This window comes from Apteryx rowi, unplaced genomic scaffold (genome assembly GCF_003343035.1).
Source record: "Apteryx rowi isolate R43461 unplaced genomic scaffold, aptRow1 scaffold_66, whole genome shotgun sequence".
Classification (NCBI taxonomy): domain Eukaryota; kingdom Metazoa; phylum Chordata; class Aves; order Apterygiformes; family Apterygidae; genus Apteryx; species Apteryx rowi.
In genome coordinates this window covers 211,916-237,380 of record NW_020450938.1, presented here as the reverse complement: position 1 = coordinate 237,380, position 25,465 = coordinate 211,916, and the positions used below count along the sequence as shown (strand labels likewise).

At 39.2% G+C, this 25,465-nt stretch overlaps 1 protein-coding gene across 12 annotated transcripts in view; it reads left to right on the top strand.

Moving 5' to 3' along the window:
• The first annotated feature begins 2,704 nt into the window (after positions 1–2,704).
• Positions 2,705–25,465, top strand: part of FAM120B (family with sequence similarity 120B) — a 77,203-nt gene continuing 54,442 nt past the window's right edge. For 9 of the 12 annotated variants that reach the window (XR_003256528.1, XR_003256531.1, XR_003256530.1 and 6 more), the window contains exons 1-6: positions 2,708–2,726; positions 5,488–5,596; positions 6,095–7,140; positions 9,972–10,152; positions 16,776–16,871; positions 23,493–23,665. Coding sequence is in view for 5 of the 12 variants with exons in the window: in XM_026085052.1 (XP_025940837.1) it covers positions 6,121–7,140; positions 9,972–10,152; positions 16,776–16,871; positions 23,493–23,665 (1,470 nt within the window). In the remaining 7 variants the exon portion in view is untranslated. Of the gene's footprint in view, positions 2,727–4,990; positions 5,597–6,094; positions 7,141–9,971; positions 10,153–16,775; positions 16,872–23,492; positions 23,666–25,465 lie in introns of those variants that run through there. The other 3 variants (XR_003256532.1, XR_003256529.1, XR_003256527.1) reach the window with 3 other exon arrangements.

The following is a 25,465-nucleotide window of genomic DNA, read 5'->3' as shown; positions in this document are numbered from 1 at the left end:
CCGGGGCGCCCCGCTGCCCCCATCCCAGCGGGTGGGCTGGGGCAGGGGGGGCGCAGCCCCGAGAGGGGCTCCCATGTGCTTTCCGTGTGCGGGGGGTGGGGGTGGGGATTAAGAAGTTTAGCATGTAGGTTAGCCCAAAGTTGCAAAGGCATGTGCTGATTAGAATAAGAAAGGGCAGTCGCGTGGCTCAGCTGGCACACAGAGAGGCCAGATGATAGATAAGCAGCTCTGGGCCTTCCCTCCCCCCCATCCCCCTTTTTCAAATCGCAAATCATCTGCTGCAGCCCTATCCTAGCCCCTAATTTTCATAACAATGGTTGTATGTTTACCTGTGATCCTAGAACCGACGGGGCATTCCTTTGTCTCCCGATGAGATTACCGCAGCCAGCTGCTCTCCGAGCCTTCCCTGGGCAAATCTGAAAGTGGCCCCTATATGTGTTTTACTGATTTCACACGAGGGGAAAGCTAGCGCTCCCTCCCCCTCCTCTGCGCTACTTGTTTGGGTTTGTTCCCTGGCTTGTTTCCGACGTGATTTTGCTTGTGAGGAACTGCCATGGATAAAATTGGCCACTTGTGTGTGTGCGTGGGCGGGTGTATGGGTGTGCGTGCTGTCGGCCTCTTTCCTCCCCTTTTAGCCCCAAACTCGTTTCCCCAACACACTCACGATCTTACCTCCACTAGAAACCACTGACTGCATTTGGTCGAGGTGACCTTCTGAGTCCTTACCAGCCTGAAGCAACCTGTCATCCTAAGAATTATCCTATGCTCCAGCACCCCATCTGTCCCGTCAGGCACCCGGCATAACCCCACGGCTTGCCTCGGTGCGGRCGTCACAGAGCAGAGAGGGGATGACTTGGCTAAATTTGTGTACGTGAGGAAAAAACATCTGTTACAGCATTTCTCAGAAAAATGTTTTGCACTCCAGCTAGAAGATTTTGCTGGATGGCTGGAAATATTCCTGTCATTGATATCCAACTTCAGTAGCAACACTGCCTGTGTTCACCAGTTCCTATAGGGAAAACTCCTCTTCCCTGTTCCCTGGTTTAATTAATCATAGTCTTAAGCCAGAATGAACTCCTAACGGTATCTGCACAGACCACTCTTCCCCTATGACTGCCAACACAGCGTGCTGCTGTACTGTGCTGCACTTCATGCATGAAGGCTTTTTCTGCTCCCCTGTGGCCTGCAGTCCCCCTTGCACGGTGTGCACATCTTGTGTATTATGTGCTCGCTGCAATGCAAAACCTGCTGGAAATTAACTTGGGGAAGGGGGGTGTTTGATAGTATGTTTCCAGGGCCTTCTGAGCCACTTCCAGTTCGCCTTGTTTTTCCTTCTTTTCTGCATCTCTCTGCGCCTAAGATGTGCGGGGGGGGGGGGGGGGGGGGGGGGGGGGGGGGGGGGGGGAGGAGGGAGAAGAAGGGGGCAGAAACTACTTTGCAGAAGGTGATTATGAAAAAGAGGATGGGTATGGATGGGGCAGGCCTGTGCTTTTGGAAATGCTCTCCTCTTTTCTGAGAGCATCTGCCCGGAGATGAACAGATGTGGGCACCTGCAGTGACARGCCACATATGCTCCGTCCTATTCACAGGCATTCAGACTTGGCTACAATGGTGAGGCTTTGTGTACACAGAGTCACCAAATATATTAATCTGTGCTCCCCAGAGCACTGCTCTGTTTAATTTTTCACCAGCAATAACATCTGATCTAATCCTTCCAGCGGCTCCCCAAAGTGCCTCTTTTCCCCCTGAAAATATGTGAAGTTACTCAGGTCTCCACCTGTTGCCTGCAGGGTGGAAGTGGGTCGCGAACCCGGAGAGGCCCTGGCACGCCTGTAACCAGTTTATCCCGGCCTGCTGCTGAGAGCACACGCCGGCAGAGCGCGGCGAGGCAGGGAACACAGGGGTAAGATGGGGGCACCCCTTCAGTTTTAATTACCAAAGGAAACCGAGCAAATCTGCCCCCCTTCCCATTCCTCCCCCGTTCCCGTTAAAACTGCCTACAAGGTTCCCCATAGATCGCTTTGTATATCAAGCTCTAGTGGTTATTATAAACATCGGTCAATAGACCACGCAGCCAAAAGGTAACATAAATCTCAGATGTAAGACTTAGATTTTTTCAAACAATTTTGGTGCGCGACTCTTTCATCTGATCATCTCTTATTCTGTTTTGATTTGTTTTCGGGCACAATGAGCCCTTTGGTCCCATTGTGGCCCGCACAATGCGCACGGACACCAGGCTGTGAATGAAGACAGAAGCAGTTTAAACAAACCAGGCCCTTTCTTTCCTCTCTCCCCATTGTAATATGAATGGGCCTGCTGCAATCGGCTGCTAGGAAACACTCCTTTTAAAGCCCACTACGGGGACGGCGAGAAAGGGACCCCAATAAAAAACGCCCCCCTCAAATGTAACGTGTCAAGGGGAGGGGGCGTACCTGAGCAGCTCGTTTGGGGGTGTTTTTTAGTCAGCTCTCAGATCCCAAGCAGCCCCCAAGTGATACCTAGCGTATAAGGCTGACCCCTACCCCTGAGAGGCCGAGACAGGAGCAGCGTTATAAAACAGGCACAATTCGCGCTACAGCATAGCCCACACGGCGGCCGGCAGCGATCGTTTCAGGGCGCAACGACCCCTCGGTGCAGCCCCCGCCCCGCGGGCCCGGGCCTCCCGCCGCCGCCGCCGCCGTGCGCATGCGCGGCCCAGCCCCAGGGAAGCGGAAGCGCCGGCTCGGGTTAGTGCTGGGGGTGCCGTTAGGCGGGGGTGGGCGGCCGCTTAACGGCCATGTGGCGCGCGCGCGCCGGAGGGGGAGGGGGTTCTCGGGGGCCCCTGGGGGCGGCGGGGGGACCTGCAGCTCCGGCCGCCGCTCGTAGCACGGCCTGGGCGCCGCAAGGTGTCCTGAGGAAGGGGCTTTCGTCTTCCGGGGCTGGACGCAGCGGTGCCGGCCGCTCCCCCGCAGCGGCGGGCAGGTGCCGCAGGTCCCTCCACCTGCCTCGGGCAGGCCGCGGGCCCGGCCGCCGCGCCCGGCGCCTCCCGCTGCCGCGCCCCTAGCATCGGCTCCGGGCGGCGGCGCCGCGTGCTCTGCTCCGGGGCCCTTGTGCGGTGTTTTGAGCTGCTGCGTGCGCGTTAAGCGCGCCCGTTGGTGTGCGTGGGGCTGTGCGCCTCTTTCTACTGCACATTCACTGAGCGGGTGGGGAGTGGAGAGCTTTGCCCCTAGTCCCTGGTGCTGTGTACTTCGACTAGAGGGCTCTTGTGAGGGCTGGAGTAGTTTGTTTACACACTTCTGCCCCCAGCGTAACAGTTCTTTGCAGTGTGGCACGTTATTATGAGTGTAGTAAAATCTGCATCTTGGTAGTTGTTTGCTGACAAGATAAAGTTAGTGACATCTTCTCACTAGCCGTAGTAGGGACCATCTGTCTGAATTTTTGTGTATATGTAAAAATTAGAGGAAAGATATTTCTAATTATTTCAGTTTGTGGAGAAAACTTAATTTTTTTTCTGCAGAGTCACACACTTGATAGTTATGCAGTTGGGATCTTCTGGTAACCTGAGATCTCCATTTTACACAAATAATATTAGAAATAAGTGTCCAGTCTTAAATTATTCATCTACCGTACTGCACAAAATACACATGCTTTTCACTGTAAAGAAGTGGAAGTTTTCATTAGAAACTTATTACTCCAACATAAAACACTTAAGTCCTTATTTTGCTAACATTATTCACGTATTTAAGGATGAAAGTACTTTTCAAGTCAGCAGATTTGACTTATTTTCTGTTCTGCTACCCTGACTGATTGGACAGTGATTTCCTTAATATAAGGGTTACAGTTTTGTAGTGAAACAAGATGGATGGCAGAATATAAAATCTGTGGGTTTTGTTATGTTTGCATAGAATATGTTTATGATAATAGTATTGAAATGCTTGTGGTGACCAAGCTGTTTGCTTACATGCTAAGTCACACAACTTTCTATTGATTAAGCCAAACTAGTACTGGTAATGGAAAATTTTCTGATAATGTCTGTATCATAGACTTGCTTAGATTGTTAGGCAAGAGGAATGCTTCAGATACAGGTGTCATAGGGTAGGAGAATGTTTCTATTACCTTATGTATAGCTGGTAAATAATTTACTACACTTCTTCCTCTAGATGTGTAGCTACTGAGGACAGAATCTGTACTAAATCATAGCTAAAACTTGCTTGGACACACAGTACATTTCTGCAGAAATAATGCCAGCCATGGCCTACTGTATCTGTGCAGTGACCTCATATCATTCAGTGTGTCTGCGCGTGTTAGTGTTTGAAAGGCAAGGATCTTCACACTCATTGCTGTTTCTCCATGGAAGGTAATAAAAAGTAATAACATACCAATGCTCCAACTGGGATCAGAGGTGCAGCTCTCCTGGTGCAACAAATGGCTGGAATCTTAAGGGCACTCACACAACACTGGAAGTAGCACTGTACAGAAGTAGCATCCATTACTACACAGTACCTGTGTAGTAATGAAGCAGATTCATATTCATTTATTTCTGGTTTTATTACAGTAATGTCTACTGTGTACTCCCAAGTTTATTTTGTATTTATATTCATGTATTTCATACTACTTTCAACTAAAGAGGGTATTCAAAAACAGTCTGTGAAGGGTATTAGATATTTAAAGCTCTTGAGGAAGAAGAACTCAGAAATACCTTTAAGAGTTGTCAATTCACAATACTGTTGGGAATTCGCCTTCCTTTTTGTATACCCCAGGCACGTATGCTCTAACGGAACACTCCTGAGACAGCCTGTAATTGAAATGTCAGAAACCAGCAGTGTGAAAAACAGAAAAAATTGTGCCTGTTTAATTAAAACATGGTGAATTTCTTAACTGTTTAAGTGAGGAAGGATTTGATGTTTGTGTAAAGTCAAAATAAAAGCAAAACAAAGCTTGTCTCATTGCGTGAGAAAATCAATGTTGTTACCTCCAGTTTTGATTGGAAGGTCCTTTAAAATAAAGTAGTGTTGTAGGACAGGAAATTGATGTTGCAGTAGAAGAAAAAGCACATTTAACATTAAGCTGTGCCAAACTTTTAGGCATTGAGATTTCTAGAAAGAAAAATGGAGGTCAGCAAAGGTTTTAATTTTAACTCACAACTGTCTCCTTATGGAACACGTGTATTGGTTTATTTGACTTACTCTTAAGCTCTGCCACAGAACTTGGAGGATCTGTATGCTTCAGTCTTTCGGTAGTTATTAAATAAGCAGAAAATAGGCTTATTCCCTAATTATTTAATTTCTAGCTAATGTTTGCATGCGTGCCTTTTAAAATAGAGAGATTTGAAATTGCTGTGCTTGTTAGAAATCCCATTTAATGTATTACCTTGACTAGTAATGAAAGCCATATTTGTAGCTTTACTAAGTATAGGTAAACCTATAATTCTTTAAACATGTCTTGAAATTTAATTGTGTCTTCAAATGACAGGATAGTAAAATGGATTCAATTTCTGTTTCAAAGCAGAACTGACACTACAAAAATTGTATAGGAGTAGAAATACTGCAGCTGGTGCCATATTAATGGACTACTGACTGTGAACTCAGATGGCAACTGAGCCATTTGCTCACTCAAGGTACAGGGCTGATTTTCAAAGTTATTCAGTATGTGTTTCCGCTGACCAGTTGAAGGTGCTCATATACATTTAGTGTGAAAATCAGACCATTAATTCCTGTGTTGCATGTTATCAGCTAAGATGTTATAAACTTTTTAATTATATCTACATTTGTTTTCCTGGAAATGAACACTTTTTATATATTTAACTCTATTCATCTGATTTTTTTAAAGTCATAGTTGTGAAACCCTTTTTGATAATTACAATTTTCACTTGATAAAAAAACCAGAGGCGGAAGGCAAAGTGCTTTGCAAGGTGAGAGGGCCTTATGTCCAGTTTGCTGAAGGGAAGAAAAGTGGTTCAGACAGTTTAAAGGCCAGTTTAAATAACACAGCAAGACATTAGCAAAAACAGAAAATTAACTAATTCCGTTTCCAAGCTGCTTTTTTTAACCATAGAATTTCATTGCTTTTCTTGGTATTATGTTTTAGAATGCTGTTTTTATTTTTCTTCTTTCAGGCTGCTGAGAGTTTCAGAGATCAGCCATGGGCATTAAAGGTTTGCAGGGATTTGTGACAAAGGTTTGCCCTGATGCATGCACAATGGTAAATCTGAAAGAAATGGCAGAAAGACACCACATCAATCATCCTGATTTCCCTCCTGTTATCGTGGTAGACGCCATGAGTTGTGTTAGGTACTGGTACACACCAGAATCTTGGGTGTGTGGTGGCCAGTGGCAGGAGTATCTTGCTAATTTAGAGAATTTTATTGAAGCTTTTATGGCAGCTGGTATCAAGTTGGTGTTCTACTTTGATGGTGTGGTAGAAGAAAAAAAGAGAGATGAGTGGATCAAAAGGAGATTGCAGAATAACAAGGAAATAGCCAGAATATTTCAGTTTATCAAGACTCACAGGAAACAACCAGGGAGAGAAATGTTTGTTATTCCTTCCGCTTTACCTACTTTTACACGTTTTGCACTAAAGTCCCTTGGTCAAAAAACAGTATGCTCATTACAAGAGGCAGACTTTGAGGTGGCTGCTTATGGATTGCAGCATAATTGCATGGGAATTCTTGGGCAAGATAGTGACTACCTCATCTATAATACATCTCCCTACTTTTCAATTGAGAAGCTCTGTTTGGACAGACTGGTCACAGTTATGTACTCTAGAGAAGACCTTTGCCGTGTGTTGGGTCTTAGTATGACACACCTCCCTCTGCTTGCTTGCTTGCTTGGCAATGATATTGTCCCAGAAAGCTTGTTGGAAGGCTTTTGGCATAAATGTTTAGTCATCTATCCCCCCAAGAATAAGAGCTACAGCAGAAGAACTAACATACTTCTAGCAGTAGCAAATTACATCTCAAAAGTTCCATGCTCATATGGCAGCTTGAAAGACTTGGAAAAGATGCTACCTTTGGGATCAGACAAGACCTTACTCTACAGAGGAATGGAGTCCTATCTTTTGCCTGGGCAGCAGTCTCCATGGATTCCTCCCAATGTAACAAATATCCAGATGTTCTCCATTCAGCAAGAAACAGCCATGTGTCAAGATAAGGAAATATTTCAGGTACTTTGCCTCTTAAAGCTTAATGATCACTTTGTTGCAATGACTAATGAAAATTGGTAATGAATACACTGAACCTATTTATTTAAATTTGCTTGGGTAAAGTCTTTTGTGTGTTAAGTGCAGCCATGATATGCATGTGATCAGGGCAAATGGAGCCCATTTCATTCATGTTCCTCTGTTTTTTGAAACATGAGGCAGGTCAAATAATGGGGCAGCAGCTGAAGTGTGGGACACACTGGGCACAGAGATGTACTTCCCATGTATTGCACAGTGTAATAGCTTCTGTTTTGCTTTTTGAACCCACAGGTCAGATACAGCTGATTAACGGTCTACTTCTCTGTGCCTGGCCCATGTAGTCAAGGTACCAAAGGGTAGACTACCTGGCTGATACAAAACCCTGCTTCTAGGACATGGACTAATATTTATACCAACTGAGCTACCTTGTATCAGAGTTAGTTTTTATAGCAGTAGTAAGTCAAGAGTATAATACTGCAAATTCATGGAAGTTAAGAAAATATGCTGAAATTTACTTTAAAAAAATCTTAGGATGTAGTGTCTTTTGGCCCCTATATTAGTCATCTATTCATTCCTACTTTGTTAGGTACATAGAAGCTTCAGGTCTTTTTTGTCTGTCTCTTAGTTATCTTGAATCTTTTCTTTAAAATTATTTTCCTGTTTCCTCATTATCTTACACTAATGTAATCCTATATTTTACATTTTCCTTTCTAAGAAGACTCTAAAACTTTTAAAAGCATAATTTGAAAACTATGCAGTGCTCATTTCAGCTAAACTGCAGACATCTTTGGGGTTGATATTAACCACACATAGATACATATAATTTTTGACTGTACTACTTAAATGGAAGACACTGTTAAAAAAACAAAAACCTTTCATTTTAATAAGGGGTTGAAGGGTACTGTTTGTAATTTAAGTGCAAGGAAAAATTAGGCAGAATATAATTAGGTAAGCTGGATTATGGCCAGGACAATAGTGTTAGCATCCTTACTCTTAAGAGAACATGCCATACAGTCTTTATGACAAGTAGTCATTATTTCTTGGTTTTGTCTTTCATTTGAAGGGTTATATTTCTCTAGCACCATGCTGAGAAAGTACTATAATAACTATAATTTTATTATAGTTTAGATAGTTTATTATAGTCTAGAAGTTTCATTGAAGACTGTGGCCTCACCATTGCTGCATAAGTCCTATATTAAGTCAGTTCCTTGGCCAATGAAATTACCATCTAATTTGTAGATTTGTTAACCTGTCTTTTGTTTTTCTGTTCCAGGTATTTAAATATTTGTAATGTCTGTGCTGCACCTCATATTTTGAAACCCATACCCGATTCTGCTTACCTTACACATTATCTAAAATGCACAAAAGTGACATTTATAGCTCAATCCCAATCTTGAGGATGTTGCCTCATGTTGCTGCTTCTCTCAGGGGGAAAAAAAGCATAACTCTATCTGTCTCTATGTGTAAATCAGAAATATTTTTCAAGATACAGCATTGAATACAGCTATCATTTTGAAACATCTTTTTTATTTCATTAGGATATGTAGATTATTGCTAAATTGTGAGAAGCTAGCATTTCAAATGAAGTAATATCTGTGAAAGTGGTTTGGCTGAAATAGTTCCATACTTCGTTCCAATCATGCTTAAAACTAATGAACTGTTAATTTTTATATTATACAAAAGTGGATTGGGAGATTACATTGTTTAAGTAAATTAAGAATCCTGAAATATTTCTTCCAGAGCGCTTGTTAACTTACTCCTGTAAGAGAATACTGTGTTGATGAGCACTATACGTAGGAGTCTGTTGTTAATTTTGTGCTCATGTGAGATGTTTTCTCACATTATGCTCACGTGACATTTCAGTAGAATTAGTTTTGATCAGTTATGACCTAGTGATTGACTGCAGCTTTCAAGTGTGGATCCCTGAGTTCCCAGGCTTGCAGATATTAGAAATTTTGCAGAAATGGTGAATTTGGCTCTGGACAATAGTGTAGTAGTCCCCCATGAAAGAATTTGAGATAGCTCTGTAGATGGCACAACCCAAATAATACAGATAGTGTTACGCATACAGGGAATATGGAGCAGAGAAACTTGAGTGCTTGCTCACGATACGTCATGGGTTCAGGAGAATTTATTAGGCCTCCCGCCCCCCGCAGAATCGGGACTGACTCCAGTCAGCTCTTTGAACACTCTGGTAGCTTTGGTCTGGGGGTATGGAGCAGAAACAGTCCATCTTGTATTTCTTTTCTTGGGGAAAAGCTATTGCAAACTAAAAGTGTAGTGAAAGTAAAGTATTTTAGTTTCACCGTAACAAAAACTAGCCAAAGTCAGCTAGTGTCAGGACAGAAATAGTRATGTCCTGTGTAGTTTATCCTGCAATAAAATGAAAAGTTTGGGTTTTGTCATGCCTTCACTCACATGTTTAAAACAAAGAAGTGTGTGTATACACTTTTTAAAGGAGAAAAGATAAGTTTTCAAGTGAGGGTAGCTCATTTTTCTATGACTGACTTTGAAATTCATAGTAAGCATTCTTATTCTCAAAAAAGGTGTCATCACTAACAGATTTAAGAATTCAGGGAGGGAATAAGAGAAAGGTAATGATGGGTTTTCTGAGGATTTCCATCCACAAAAAGATAGATATCTGAAAATATACTAGATTCCTATTTTTTGAAAAAGCATTTGTTCTCTCCTCCCTGACCATTCCCTCAATATTTTCACTGCTAGAGGAGGTACTGTTTCCTCTAACAGTGAATTAATTGTCTTACTTTCTGATCATTCTTAATTTTGAAGATCAACAGCTTTTTCCTTCTTTGAAGTTAGCTAAAGAACAGCACATCCAATCTGAAAATTATGCAATCTTCAATATCCTGAGTAATGGAGAGATTGAGTGCAGCAACTCTTTGGAAGATGAATGTGATACAGAGATTCCTGGACAGGCACTTATCTACCGCCCTGCTCGTCAGCATATTTATTCTGTCTTGTTGGCATCTGGAAAAGGTAAGGATTAGAGCACTTACACCATTATTCAAGCATACTTGAAATTTGGAAATGTGAAATCTTGATTTCCATGTTTTAGTGGCTACATCTCCATGACATTTAGGGTAAATACTGTGGACAGCCTAAGTGTACTTATTAAGGAATCAATAGAAAACACAACAATGAAAATGTAGTCTTTCTACATGCTGTTGAATTTTAGTGCTTTTTAAGAAATTAAAGAAAAAAATAAATTTTTGTCTTGTTAAATGGGCAGATGTGAGAATTGTTAATAACCAGAAAATTGAGCAAAACCACTGAAGTTTAGAATATTTTAAGAGTCTGAGAGGCTATGAAAGCTTTTTTTGATTTGATAAGTGTATCTCTTTAGAAGTTAATGTCAGATGTAATACCCTTTTGTAAAACAGTAATGCACTGTTAGCATTTTGCCTTCTCTTGATTTTAAGTCTGCAACTTTAAGGACAGTTTATAGGTGAAGCCGGTTATTGCACTAATACAAACACATGCAGTCATGTCAATGATTTTTAGTTCTTTCATCAAGTTGCTAGAATATACAACTTCTTTATCCAGTGATGTAAACTGATGCTGTAACAGGATATGTATTTGTGCTCATATTCTTCTGTGTAAAGAGAGAGAATTCTTTATGCAAATACACAGACAAATTTTAAGTTCTTAAGACTTCCATTCATTAAATGTTATTTTTAGCTACAGTGACTTTTATTTCATACTTCCAATAGCTTTTAGAAAGTGACTTGAAAATTAAAAAATTATTGCACCTTTATTCCTTTTAATATGTTCTTTTCTCCTTGTTAATCACTTCACATTTTGGTGATGAAAGTGCACCATCATCAAACTTTATATTTTAATTATGTATTTAGAAAGGCCATGTAACTAAGTACCTAACTTCCTTCAGCCACTACAGACTGAAGTTGTGCTATAATAGAAAAGAAAATAGGAAAAAGTGAATCAGAGTATAAATAGTCATTTGGAGAGAATAACGAAAAGCTCAGCAGTAATCATGCACATCTGTCATTTTTCATTTTTCAGGCCACTGCCTCTAAATTTTGGGGACAATTATAACTTGGTTGGGTTTTGTTTATTCCTCTAAGCAGCAGGATATTCATTGATGTTCTCAGGAACACCCAGAACCAAAACTTCTAATTAACCATTGTCACTGGGCAGGGTAGTAGTACAGATTTGCATTTGTGTTACAGCATTTGTAGTACTCAGATGAAGATTAGATTTGAATTGCAAAAACATTAATTTAGAATCTTAAAATGAAATTTGGACATGAAAGATGTCTTTTAAGAAAGTGATATTGCATAAATCCACAGATAACATGTATTATTGGTTCTTAGTTCATACTTCAAATTCCAGGTGCAAATGGCTGTAAATAATTTTCTGAAGTAAATCGTGGTGAACACCCCCAATCCCTTAACCCTCCAAAACAGTAGGTAGAGCATGTCTGCATGGCCACCCATATTAAATCTGCATTTTCAGTGGACATATCTACCTCTAAGTGTTTTAACCACATCACTTCCTATTAGTGTATAGGTTGGTATTTTACTCCAGTGTATAGCTGCTTCTAGGTCAGGAAGGTGGACCATTAATCAGACTCTGTATGGAAGCTCACAAGTAAACATCAGCATTACTTTTTATGAATTTGCTCTTAGAGCTACAAGGAGGTAATGTCCTTTACCAGTTTCCCTTAGATGAAGTAGACTGTTTTYTGTAATTCAGTGACGGGTAGCATGGGAAGAACTCACCTAATAATATGTCTCCACTGCAGACTCTAGTATAGTGTAGAATTACTTTGGGTTAGTGTTAAAAAAGAGCTTACTGGAAGGAGTCAACCAATTAAATTAGTCCTTGTGGAGTCTGCTGTCACTGTGAAACAATTGCCAGTATAGCTCATTTGCTACTAACTTGGCTAACTGTACAGAGTGTTCCAGTTTGCAGTGCAGATGCATGTGTGGAATCAGACTGTCTGCGCAAATATCACACTCAGCTTTTTAATTTCCTAAGATCCCTCAATTACAAGATTCCTGTCTTGGAAACTGACCTGTTCACAAACCTTTTGCAGTTTGTAAACCTGTTTGTTTACTGTTGATAGGGATACCAAAGCAGCCAACATTTTGTAAAACCAGTTGTTACAGTTTTTATTAAGAACAGATTAAAAAATACTATGAACTGCTTCCTCTGCCCTGAAACAAGAAGCTGTTAGATTTGAATATTTAGGTTGAGATTTTCAAGGGTGCCAAAGGGAACTGAGAATCAATAGGAGCTGGATGTCTTCATATTCTTTGAAATCACCTACTTAGACCATGACACTTTGCCTGAAGCCATAATTTGATAYGTATTTCTATTTTTGGCAGTGCCAATGTAAGCACTTCTCTTGCACAGCCACTCATTTCAGCCCCTGTGCTACCTTTTAGTCATGCTGGTGCAGCTGTTTGTGCAGCTACATGGTGACCTAGATTGAGAAGCTGATCTGAGTTAAAATAGCACTTCTCTGTCCTTCCTGGCCTTTCTGTCATTAAAGTAAGTTTAAACTGTATCACTTACCCAGTCTGGCTTTTTGTGCAGCCACAGGTTGTGATGAGACAAGCTGAGGGAATGGCACAGAGAGGGAATGAGCAAATCAGTGGCTGTGTAAGTTAGCAATGCTGCCGAGAGAACTGTTCAGGGAGCTATACCTTCAGCTGTGATTTGGGATATGTTAAGCATGTGCATACCTTTACTCGGTGATGTGTTACTAGAATCAGAGCCTTAATTTGACTCTAAAAAAAGGTCAATAAAGCTTTGGTGGTGATCTTGAATAACATGGCATTTGTGGTCTACGTATTTTTAAAATATCTTTATAATTAATTGGGCTACCTCTGTTTGTTAAGTGAAATATTGCTTGTAGTGATATATAAGCTCTCATCTTTAAGGCTCTTTCCTAGAATAACAGTACTACTGGAAAAATTTAAGAAGGAGGGAAAAATGACGCTGAATAATGCTCCTGTGTAGCACCTTGATAGGCCAGCCAAGCTCTTTCTTTTGTGTGTCTAATGAAGAGTTCAGAACAAAGCTGACAGGTTTTGGAACTAGCTCGGTCCATGGAAATACCTGCACCTGTGTTACTGTTGCCAATTAGGAGGTTATGTAATGTAGCATAAACACGGGGCCAACTCCTGGAAGTCTTGGATTCATGCCTAGTTCTGTGTTTAGCAGGCCAGACTGACCCTCACTTTGATACTGTCAAAACCAGTCCATTAGCAGAATTTTTGCCAGATATCACCCGTGACCACTCAGTAAGGCTGGCATTGGTGCATATGTAGAGGAGCATATGTAACATAGTTTCCAACGGTCTGAGTTTAGTGTTTTGCACACTGTTAGAATTTGCTTAGACTGATAGGCAGTGCTCATTCACAGATTGTTCAGAGTCTGTTTAAACAAAGGAACTGCTATCTTTGAGTTTCAGTGGTGATATTATGAATGTACATCGTGGAAAAAAGTTTGAAAAAGGAGACTGGGATTTTTTTCAGAGATGTTTCTGTGTAGGGAGAGTTGGCATTTAGTAATCATGTCTACATTTTGTTCTTGCTGTGTTAATGTGCTATCAGTTCGCAGGACCTTTCTTTCAGCTATATTTATGTGACTTCTTATATGAATAGTCACATACTTTTGTAATTAATGGAATCTAATTGTGAAAAGCACTCAGCTGATGTTGGTGCTGCATCCTGTACCAACATTCACATAGATTAAAACACAATGCTAGAGGTTTCCTGTTAACTTTTTACTCTACTTGAGTTCAATGGGCAATGTAAAAATAGTATTTCACTGGCATTTGGGATCAAGTGACATTTTAATAAGTTGTTCTGTGAACTCTGGAACCAATTAAGAGTGACTTCCGCCTCACCAGTTTCCTCACAGCAAAGCTTTTATTCCCATGCCCCTTCCTAGTATCCTCTTAACTTCTCCCCATGTCCATAAAACTTTCTTCCAGCAGTATATTGAGTTGCAATATATTGAGTTCCCAAGTATGCCTCCCTGTTGCCTCCTGCTCTCCCCAAATCCTGTCTCCCTCTTTATTCCGCTCTAGTGTTCCCATAGCTATTTATGTATTCATTGGCTGCCCGGTGCTACCAGATAAAACAGGCAACTTGACTTCCCTGCCTTTCCTTCAGTTGGGGCTTTAATAGGCTCCTTCTCTCAGCTGACTCACCAGTTTCTTGAAATGTTTTGTAACTTAATACATTTGAAACATCTTCTCCTCTGTCAAATTTAGTTGAAACAGAGCRGTGGATTCATGAGTTAAGTAAAAGACAGACCTCCCAATTGTATAAGCCTTGCTTCCTTAAGAAGCCAAGATAAAGTGTGGGGGCTGAGTGAGCTAACTAGGTTGAACAAGGCAGAGCAATTCACTTAATAAATCTTAAAACAGAATGCTAAAACATCAGAAATCTTTCTGAAAGTGACTTTGGGCTATTAAATTGGAAATTCTTGTTAATGAAATAACATTATCGTAGGCAATGGTTTATAATCAAGATGGGAGACTATTCAGCTATTGAAATGTGCYATTTCAGTTTGTTTTTTTCTTCAGTGAACACATTTTTCATTTTATTCTTCATGTCAGCAGTTCCCAAACAGTGAAGCATGGAAAGCCAGGTGCAGTGCTGTCCCTCACAGCCCAGCTGGTGGCTCTTCAGTGCCTCACCTTTATTAGGAGTTTGTGCTGCAGGTCCGTGGGTAAGGAAGGAGAGAGAAGTAGGGTTGTAAAATAGATGTTCTGTTATTTTTCCCCTCCTCCTATCCCTGACGCTAGTGCCTCATCTGAGGAATTTCTGCCCCTGTACCATAGCACACCAGTCGCTCATTTATGCCAACAGTCATTTGAAGAGTTGAACTATGAATGGGATCAGGAAATTGATATAACCAAAGGTTTGATGGTGGAGGGGGAGAGTGTTGGAGGGACTGGGGTTTTTTGTTTGTTTGTTTTTTTTAGCTGGGTAAGGTTTTTGACTGGGGTTCACACTGTGGCATCAGAAATACTTGTGCGTTTTTAGTGCAGAGTGATGGGAACTGATGGTAAAAGGCAGGTGTTTGTCAAGTTGTTAGTACGACTGAAGCCCCAGTGTCTTAAAACCAGTGGCTTCAGCACTGTGGGCCACAGCTGGAAGGAATTAGAGATGCAGTTCTGTGAATCTGGAAAGGGATAAGGGAAGAAAAGAAAAAAAATCAGCTTTGAGATTTGCCTAGAAAAGATTTGAAAACACTATCCCAAGTGCCTAGGAGTAGCTGAGTCTGTTTATTTCATACTCTTTATCAGGGGGTGGAAATTTAAGGTACTGTGACATGGTTATCATAGAAGCAAAATCTGTGCTCAATGCAGAAAGCACCATTTATAGCAATGGTAACCCCCAGTTTCTGCCTAATAATAGGGAAGGCATCTACTTATAGGCTAACTACTTCAAATCGGATAGACTTCATTTCAAAAATTCTTAACTTTTTAAGGTGTTTTTGAGGGTATTTTCATTTGGAGTTTTTAAAGCATCAAGTAGTTAGGTGCAGTAACAAAGAGAACATGTAACCATTTCTGCCCTAAATGTATTTGTAATATCTAGAAAAACAAGCCAGCCTGTCAAGATAACTGGATTAGATATACCAATATGCTGGAATGAATGCTATGCAAAGAAAGGAAGAAACCTGTATCAAATAAGGGTGTTTTATTTGTAGGGACTGCAAACATGGTTAGGCCTTCTTCATGCAATGTAGATCAAATTTGATAATTGGCTACACCCTTGTCCTCTGCATGCACCCTTGCTATAAATAGATTCTTTAAGTGGAACACTCAGAGAAGTAAGGTACCCAGCTTCCTTTAGATGTTACTGGGAGCTGAGTTTTAAAGGCAATTTGGGATGGGGAGAGTGTGGCTCAGGTAGCGAAACTTCTAAGTTAATAGATACCTTAATGTTTACTTGCAGGGGGGTGGGGTTGGAAATGTAGGAAGCCACTTGAGCTATTATGCATACACAATCCCTTTATACCAGATAAAAGGTCTGGAACAATGTAAAAGGGCTCTAAAAGCTCTGCATCTGACTGTGGGATGACTCCATTGCTGTCAGCTTTCAAATAGATAGCCATCAAGGCCTCCAGTAAAGATTTTGTCTCAAACCCTGACACAGGAAATATCAGGGCAAGTTGGGAGGAGGATTATATTAAAGACTGGCTGCCCATGTGACAGTGGGACACCCCTAAGAAGCTGAGGGAGCTCATGCAGGTCCCTACGCTACACTAGATGCCTCTGCAGCTGCCTGAGCTGCCTCAGAATGGGAGGGCCTAAAATTGGCTGAAAGCCATTTTAGAATGCTTTCCACACTCTTGTGCTTATATTTTTGGCTGCAATTCCCAACTCCAAACTTATGTTTATAGTACATAATTCCAACTCTATTCATTTGTTCTGATGATTTGTCATATGCTAAAACTAATTTTTCTTGGTTTGTTTTTAAAGAAGCTAAGCAAACAAGTCATTATGAAGTGCTTTCTATTACTTTAGAATCCTGACCAGCAGTGCTTCCAACTTTTACACTAATGTCAATACGTGTATTTGATTTATTGACCCAGTTCTGTCTTTTTTTTAGATGGAGCCTATCCTTTGGTAAAAGAGTGGTTTGTCTATTTTGGAAATCCRCTACAGCAACCAGAGCTGGTACAACCTATACAGCCTCCTGTTCCAGGTAGAAATAAAATATGTATTGAAATCGGAACTGATATAATGATGTCACTAAAACCAGGTTATAAAATCCATCATTAGGCATTTGATATGGAATCCAAAATGACTGTGAAGAACAAGGAGCTAAAGTTGGAATTTCTGCATGTCTGTAATTGCGTCTAATTGTCCTGTGTATTTGTAATAGGATTCAGCTTTGAACTACATTATTACTGTGTCTCCTTAAACCCAATGCTAATTCAAACATCAGTTCTAAAAAGCAAACAATTCTTTAAGAGTTCTAAACACTGTCCCAAGGCCAGGCTAAGTGGTGTGCAGGGCCATATTAAAATTCTTCTATTGTGCTGTTTGAGGAAAATCTGTCAACAGGATTGGAGGAGAAAATAAAAAATGGTCATTTTATCTAACTTTCAGTGAAAAAATAATTAGGTTATCTGTGTCTGTAAAGTCTCTTCTACTGTCTTAAGCATCAACTGTTTTGGATATTCTTACTGAATTTACTTCAGTCTTCTGTTAGTTCTCTTTTCCTTTAGTAAAGGACACATTCATGAACATCTTACAAGATTCAGTATTATGAGGAATGTCTTTCATTTGTAAGCAAATATCTTACACAGGGCCCAATCTTTTAACTAAAGTATATGTCAATAATCTTTTTATCACTAAATTGTATCATGCTATACCAGTTTATGATAGGAAGTAAAAGGTTCCACATCGGTTTTGTATTTCAGAGGGAATTCATAAAAGCAGTTACCTTACTAATTTGTCCGTGCTGTTGTATTCATAACCCCTCTGTCTTTACTCTCGTCGTCATCTCTCTGTCCATCCATCCATTAACAGGTGGATCAGGAGCTCAAATGTTTTTAGTCTTTCATATGAAATATATTAGTTCTGTTGATATACACTACCATTGATATCTCGTTAGGAAAAATGATTATCTAATTGAATTTGAGAGTATTCACTAGCAGTTTTTCGTGCACTACCCAGAGTTTTTGGCAGCAGTCCTTGTTCTGGTCTAGTCTAAATCCCTTCACTTCTTTGTTCTGAACATTATATGAAGTTGATGCTTTGCTTTGCTTTTTTTGCTAGAGATTGATTTAAAACCTATTTGATTCTAATTTTCTAGGGTTATAGTAAATTGTATTTATTGATGTATCTTAAGATTATATGTTTATCTTAATGTTTGAAACTTACATGTTTAATGAGAGTCTTCAAATTCAAGGATGAAGGAAAAATTGTTGATTTTTAGGTAGCAGCCTTTTCAAAGTCCTTTCRAAAGGAGCTGTGTTTGGGAAGAATTGAGTTATGTAAACAATGTACAAACTTGCTTTCATATCATAGACAGTAGTTTCACTGTCCATTACACATGATCTGTTATTGGGAGAGTGATTATCTAATTAACTTGATGATATCGTGAAATTGCTGTGAAATTTTCCAAATGGATATGAATACGTGGGGTAAAAATTGATTGGTCTCTCCTGTAGAACTGTTTTATTTCAGCATACAATGCTCCGGTATATGGGAAAATGCATTTATCAAACAAAAGAAAAAGTGCAACAAAGCATAAACCATACCTATGTGTGTTACAAGAAAATACAAAACTACCCCAAATGTAGCCTCAAATTCTGTTCCAAGCACTCCCGCTTAGGTGATCTACTTAAAGAGCAGGGGTTTGATTACAGTAGGAGTAAACATACCTAATCTAGTTTTGAGTTAGCTCAGCTTGCCTTCAGACAGCAAGAGAGCAGTAGGAGCATGGAGTCATCACCTGAGTAGGAACTCAAAGTCCTGGCCAGATGTGAGCACCCTACACTGGGGCCATATTATTGAATCTTCACTCCTCATGGTCCCTCAGCTATGTTTGCTTCTGATGCAGTTACATTTCAGTTTGCATGTCAGATATAGTATATTTACTGTTGTGCAATTTTCCTTCCCAGGCAGGGAAGGAAATTCCTTCCTTTTCTGAAGAGGAATCTACTTAATGTCATGTTCTCTGGTTCTACTCTGCAAAYATGCTGCACACAGAACCTACCTTCATATTGACAATAAACAGGATTTAAAATCACTGTAAGTTTGTTTATAGCAGCTACATAACAGGAGTTTATAAAAATGGCATCTTCTCAGCCATAATCTTTACTAACTCAATAATGAAAGGCTGTTCTAGCAGACTATTAAAAAAGGGGAGGAGGACTTCTAGTGTGTATTTTTAGTGCTCTGTTGTCATTCCTTCAGTGAACAAATATTTTTCTAAAATTTTTGCAGTCCATATTTGTATGCCTTACATTCGCTCATGCATCTTTTATTTTCCACTGCATGACTTTGTAATTCACCAAATAAGGTTCTCAGCAGCGCATCACATTTTTCAGACAGGAATCTTTCTTAGAGCTAAATTTAAAGAAGTTGTTAGGAAGTTAGAGTTCAAAACGATCAATCAGGATCAGGTTACTCAAAAAATGAAAAGAAATGTTAACAGTTATTTGAAAAATCACAGGTGCAATTAATCTGGGAGAGTCCTTTTTTGTCTTTTGGGGGAAAAATGGTAACTCCATCATCATACTATTTTAGAAATGTACTGAGAATATATGGGAARTCTTGACTGTTGAAGTTGATTTGGATTGAAACGTCTGAAGAAAGAGTATGTGATGTGAATTTTGAACTGTAATCTACATCACTATAAATATTAGAAATTTCTCATTGATCTTAAAAAAAAAAATTCCCACTAAAACATGCAAGTCTTTTTTGTGTATGAAACAGTAGAACTGTCTTCCATCTGAAAAGCTTGCAGGTGATAGATTGAATGTTAGATTTTTTTTTTTTTTAAGGAGCATTGAATCCTAAAGGCTACAAGGTAGTAGTTTAAAATATATTGAAAATATTGTGTGTGTTATGCCTACTCATTTTTCTCAAGACAGAGTCTTCTGACTTAGCACATGCAGGCACTTTCTCTGTCTTTCTCTCCCTCTCTCCTTTCCGGAATGTTCCATTTCATTGGAATGAGTGTGATCTTGATGTTTCCCACACATTGACGGAACACCATTTGAAAAGCTGATAAAAACATCTCTGAGAAATTAATTTTGTTAGAAGATCTGTGATCTAAGAAAATGCTATTTAACATCCTTATCTTGTGAGCATAGCTGATCTGTTTGATATGATGTGTTTAGCATGCGTGTGGTTTATTATGGAGCAGGAGGAAGTCTTATAATCTATACTGGAAATGTATGGATTCTGCTTTTCATTTTATTTCTGAAAATGTGTAGGATATTGTAGCTGAAGTGCATGCAAATCTCATACTGCAGGAGTCTGGATATACTTTCAGTCTTCTGATGACTGTATCTTACAGGGACGTGTCATGAGTACACTCATTTTCAACTTACTGTCTTCTGAATGTTTCTTTGATGTTCAGATTTAATTGCCATTTGAGTTTATGGCATCTTTAAAATTGGCCAAGATTGTTGACACGTTAATGTTGAGCAGTGAAATGTTTAAGTTCTATTACAGTTGTTATAAAATGAAAATTTGGTAGTCAGTATTACTTCAAACAGATATGAACAATCAATATTATACATGAATATCTATGTACAGTATGATTACCTGACTTAGGTTGGTATGAATGTGAGGATCTCCTTTGTATAAGCATAGAATTTAATGTTATCACAGTATTAATGCATTCCACAGTTTTTGCCTACACTGCATATTGATAAGTCAGTTAATGAAGTTGACCAAGTTAAATCAATATTTATATATTTACTTGAAGTGCTCTTGTTTTTCAGGATGCTTTCCATATGATCATGTATTTACATGTATGCATTAAAAGAAAATAAATTGATCAATGATTTTTCTTTCACTTGTTGGCTATCCATTTGGGGGTTTAGAAAAGCACTACCTCTTGACATATCCTTGGAGGTCTTTGTGATGCCCTCCCCCTAGGAGGGCATAAGGACTACGTACATACTCCTGAATACAGTTTTTCACACAGTTTTGTGCATATTGAGGATAACCATAAGTGTACGCAGTGTTTGGCTCTCTCCCTGTAATTCATAGGAACTCCTGGTTGCTACAACCCAAATAGGATAGATAATGTTCTCATGAGTAATCTTTAGAGTGAAAATGTAGATTAGAGTAGAGTAGAGTGGAGATGAAGTGTTTTGTTCTGTGTCTATCCCTTCTGTTACTTCGTTTTGTTTTTTTTGAAGTGAAGCTAGTAAATATTCAGAAATGTCCAGAAAGTAAGTTATTTCTCCTCCCTATCCAAATAAACTTTCTTTCAGGAATGTTTTCTAATTGCTGTTAAAATATGTAGTACAGATGTAACCAGAGCATGTAACTGGAACAGAGAACTATTCTTTAGGTCTACTGTATATGAATCTTAGCTCTGTTGTTGTCTGTACGTATTGTCCTGGGAGGGTCATTAAATTTCAGTGTATTTATTTCTTCATTGTATTTATCTTTCATTTAAGGGTTAATATAACAGCTAACTCTTGGGTATGACATGAAATTTAATTACTTGTAGAATGCACTGAGATCCTTGTGTGAAAATACTGCCTTTGGACCATATCAACCAAAAGGAGATAGTGTCAAGTTTTCTTTCCCAGACCAAATAACTCATAATTCTTCAGTACCTCTTTTTCCCAGGCACAAGTAGATGTTGTTTCTGAAAGCATAAGAAACTGTTTATAGAAGAGATTGTTTGAATTTTTTGTTGAGCTCTTTCAATATAGATATGTACATTTTCATTGTGCTTGTTTGAAGGTTAATTGGAAGAAAAGCTAGTGAAGGTGACACTGTGCATTTTAAAAAATGTTTATTTTTCATCCAGCAAGATTGTCTGCATTGTTGCTGCAGTTAGTAGTATTACTCTGCAGAAAGAAAAATTTCTATTATTAGGTACACCCCTGGAGGCAGTTCCTTCAAAGAAAAAATTGTACAGATGGAAGAGAATACTTTCCTTTATCTGATGCTTGGAGTATCTCTTCATATGCCGCTGATCAGGAACCTTCTGGAAAGCAGTAGATATCAAAACTAGTTGTTTTTACGCTTGTAAAAATTGTCTCACGCTTTAAAGTTGCTTAGCCTTGATAGGAAAAGTTGTCTTTGTTTTGTTTTTATGTATGTTTTCGTTGTTTTCCTTCCTGGAAGTCAGTCTCTTCTGTTCTTTTTTCCCTAATGCAGTACTTACCAAAAACAGTAATCTGAGTTTTATCGTGCTCTCTATACTGACCCTCTCACTGCCAGTAACTGTGATATCACTAACCTGCATTTCTAACCCAAATCAATCTTCCAGTATTTTTTTTAATATATATATTTCCCTACAAAATAAGATTAGAAACTTCCAGATTCTTTGGTAGGATTGCAAGTAGTTCTTTACATAGTTGCAACTTTTGGTGGGAAAGTTAGTTGTAAAAATAATAAAACAAACATCCACCAGGGAAATGAAGAAAGAAAATGCTAGAGAACTTGCTTTTTAGTTTCACCCTCTCTGTAGAATTAGTACCATTTGGTTAATGGGCTTTCTGTGCTAAATAAACATCATCTATGTAGATCTCAGCGCCTTGTCACTTTAACCATTTATTATCACCAAGTGGTCCTAACTGTGGACTACAGCTGCTGCATGTCACTAAACAAGAAAAGGTGTTAACAAATGTAGCTTAATTAGTCCACATTTAAAATTCACACCTCTTTTTATTTAACTACAGAAGCAGCAGTGTTTTACAGTAGGATTCTATCTTTAATTGGGATTCTTAAGCATAACTGGCTAGCTGTTCTGTCATTTTACTCTCATTAGTGTTTATTTTGATAAAGGATTAAATGTAATTTAGATGGGGAGCAAATCTTATATTTGTTCACACATCACAGGTTGGGAGATGGCAACATGGAGTAAGTATTAAGACTTAAATTTAGATACGTTGGTGAATGATACTTTAGAAAAGCCCCAGAAGATATATTATATGTAACCGATGACAATTCTTTTGCGAGTGTTTGCCATAATGTTTCATACTGTAGCCTAGGGAATACAAAATACTAGATAGCCTTGATTTTTTTGTTCCCAGATTTGCTAGTGGACCTCCTGCAGAGGAGTCATGCTTGCAGAGTGCTCTGTGGAGAGTGAGTGCTGGCTTTGCCAGCAAATGCCGTAAGTGGCCAGTTTGTTTCTTAAAGTAGGCAGTGATGAGGAAGCCAGTGCCAGGATCTTTCAACGAGCCCAGATATGTCAACTGTAGGAGGAAGGGTGAAGATACAGATATTTTTTTTTCCTTTTGAATTACTATTTTATGATGACTCTAATCTCACTTTAATAATGCTCTGAGTCCTCAAGGGGGAGGACACAATTTTAGACAAACTTTGTTCTTGCAAGGGGTGAATGCCTCCTGTCTTGAAGTTGTCTATGCTGTTGTAACAACTGAATTCAGCCCACTGTGTTAAACATCACTGTAGTCAATACAAGTTGTTTAGGTTACAGGCCTTTTGTTGTTAATTTTTTCTTGAATGCCAGTTTTTGTCAAATTCATTTCATTTTCACTTTGTGGTCCTCGCAAGTTCCAAGAGCGGATCCATTGGTTCCTTTCAGATTTTAATGAGGAAGGCATGTTTTATCTTGCTGCTGCCAAGGTAAAATAATGGATTTCTTTTGTAGGTGGAACACCTAATTTGAAAACACTGTGGTTTGCCRAAGGACCTGATGTGGAAAAGCAACGGTATAGTACATTTCTGGCATGCTTTTGCCTTCAGGACATGATGGAAGAGCTCCAAGCTCTGGAAGCACCTGTTGCAGGATTCTGCTGCTTGCTGGCGTATCTCATCCTGCAGGTAACTTGAATGGTTGCATTTTCTGTAGCCTTCTGCCTCTAGTAAACTGTTTCTTACTAGCCTGTTCCTGACTTTTCTCTTAATCTTTACTGTAGGCATAATTGATCAAATATAATAGTACTGCATTACAGTATTTTTAATTACTCCATTTAACATGCGTCATCCTGTTTAAGAAATAGTTGTAGTTTTTTAATAATACGTCATAACTTTCACATGCTCATGACAAAGCCCCTTGGGCAGTTTAACAGACAGTGTCAATTGAGGGATTTGCCCCCCCCCCTCCCCTTTTGGGACCTGTCTGCAAATTAAAGCTCCTCTTTCTGTGTTTCCTTCATGTCATCAAAAGAAGACACACACACCCCCGCCCAAACCCCACAGGTGACTATGCAGGCTGTGCAAACAGACAATATAAATATTTAGTCAGCTCTCACTACTTTTTCACACCACTTGTGAAGCTACTCGGTTTCAAGCCAGAATTGAGGATATGGCTGTGCTCATTAAGTTCTGAGTAACAGGGAATCATTAGGTAGTAGTTCTGTTATAATTCCAAACATTTGGCAGCCTACAGACTACTTCAATTGTAGTAAAAAGGAATGCAAGATTAAATACAGTATTCATTCATTATTTACATTTTTCTTAGATATTTGATACATTGTCTATACTTGCCACCTTTCAAATGGTGATTGCATAAGCAGATTTTCCTCTATGAGGATAAGAAAATTACAATGCCTTTATCTAATTTAATGAGCTCTCGTTGCACCTTTTCTTACACTGAATAGCATTTTCTCTTTCATGATTTGCCTGTTCAGACCTCTCATTTTGCAATGACAGATTTGTATTGATGTGTGATACATGAACACAAGTTCTCTCTAACTTTTTCTCTCCTTTCCCTTCATATATGTTTGCTCAAACTTAGACGGTGCACTGTGGAAGTTTGTATGGGACTTCTACAGATGGTCAATAGCTACTTTTTTTTTTTTTTTAACCTTTGTATAGCAGAATATTAGTGGAAAAAATTTTGAAGATGAAACTCATTAAACATAATCTCATGTCCTATGGTTTCAATTCCACAGGATACATACCACATACTTAGTTTTAAACACATCCTTTAGGTGTTTTTTTTTTATTTGGATATGTTCTATTTTGACTGTTTCATTTATTTTATCATGCTATCCTCTATACCCTTTTATGCCATGGTTACCAAATTATCTGAGAAGGGTTTTTTTAGTAGAATTAAGAAGAGGGATAGCAAGATAGAACACCTACAGAAATGGGGATTTACTGAGCCTCGATCACAGCATATTAGTAAAATAAAAAAAAACTTATAGGGATACGATCTTCAGAAGTTCTTATCCAATGGCTAATGTTTAAAAAAAACAAGAGAATAATAGTTTTGCAGCTCATGTCTTCAGTAAGAAGAATAGCAGAGAGATCATGCAAAGGGCTTAGTTTGCTAGAAGTTTTTTCATGACAGTGCCAATTTCAGCAGCGCCTGTCCTATTTTTCTGATTCTCTTCTGCTACAATATACCCTGTGAACCAGACTAGGGAACTGATTTGGATTAAAATGTTTTTCACTGCTGGATTGTTTTTAACTTTGATTAGGTCTCTAATCTTGTCCGTTTGTTTTCTTGGTACGTTTAAGAGGAAAACATGAGAGCAAGAGTAAGTGTCAGCAACCATACAGTGAGCTGGCAGTACTGCTTCCATTTATTTTATAGCCGAAAAAGCAATGCTTGTCTAACTGTCACCTAATTCTTGTCCATACTTTATACTTACACCTTACATTTGTATTAGAGAG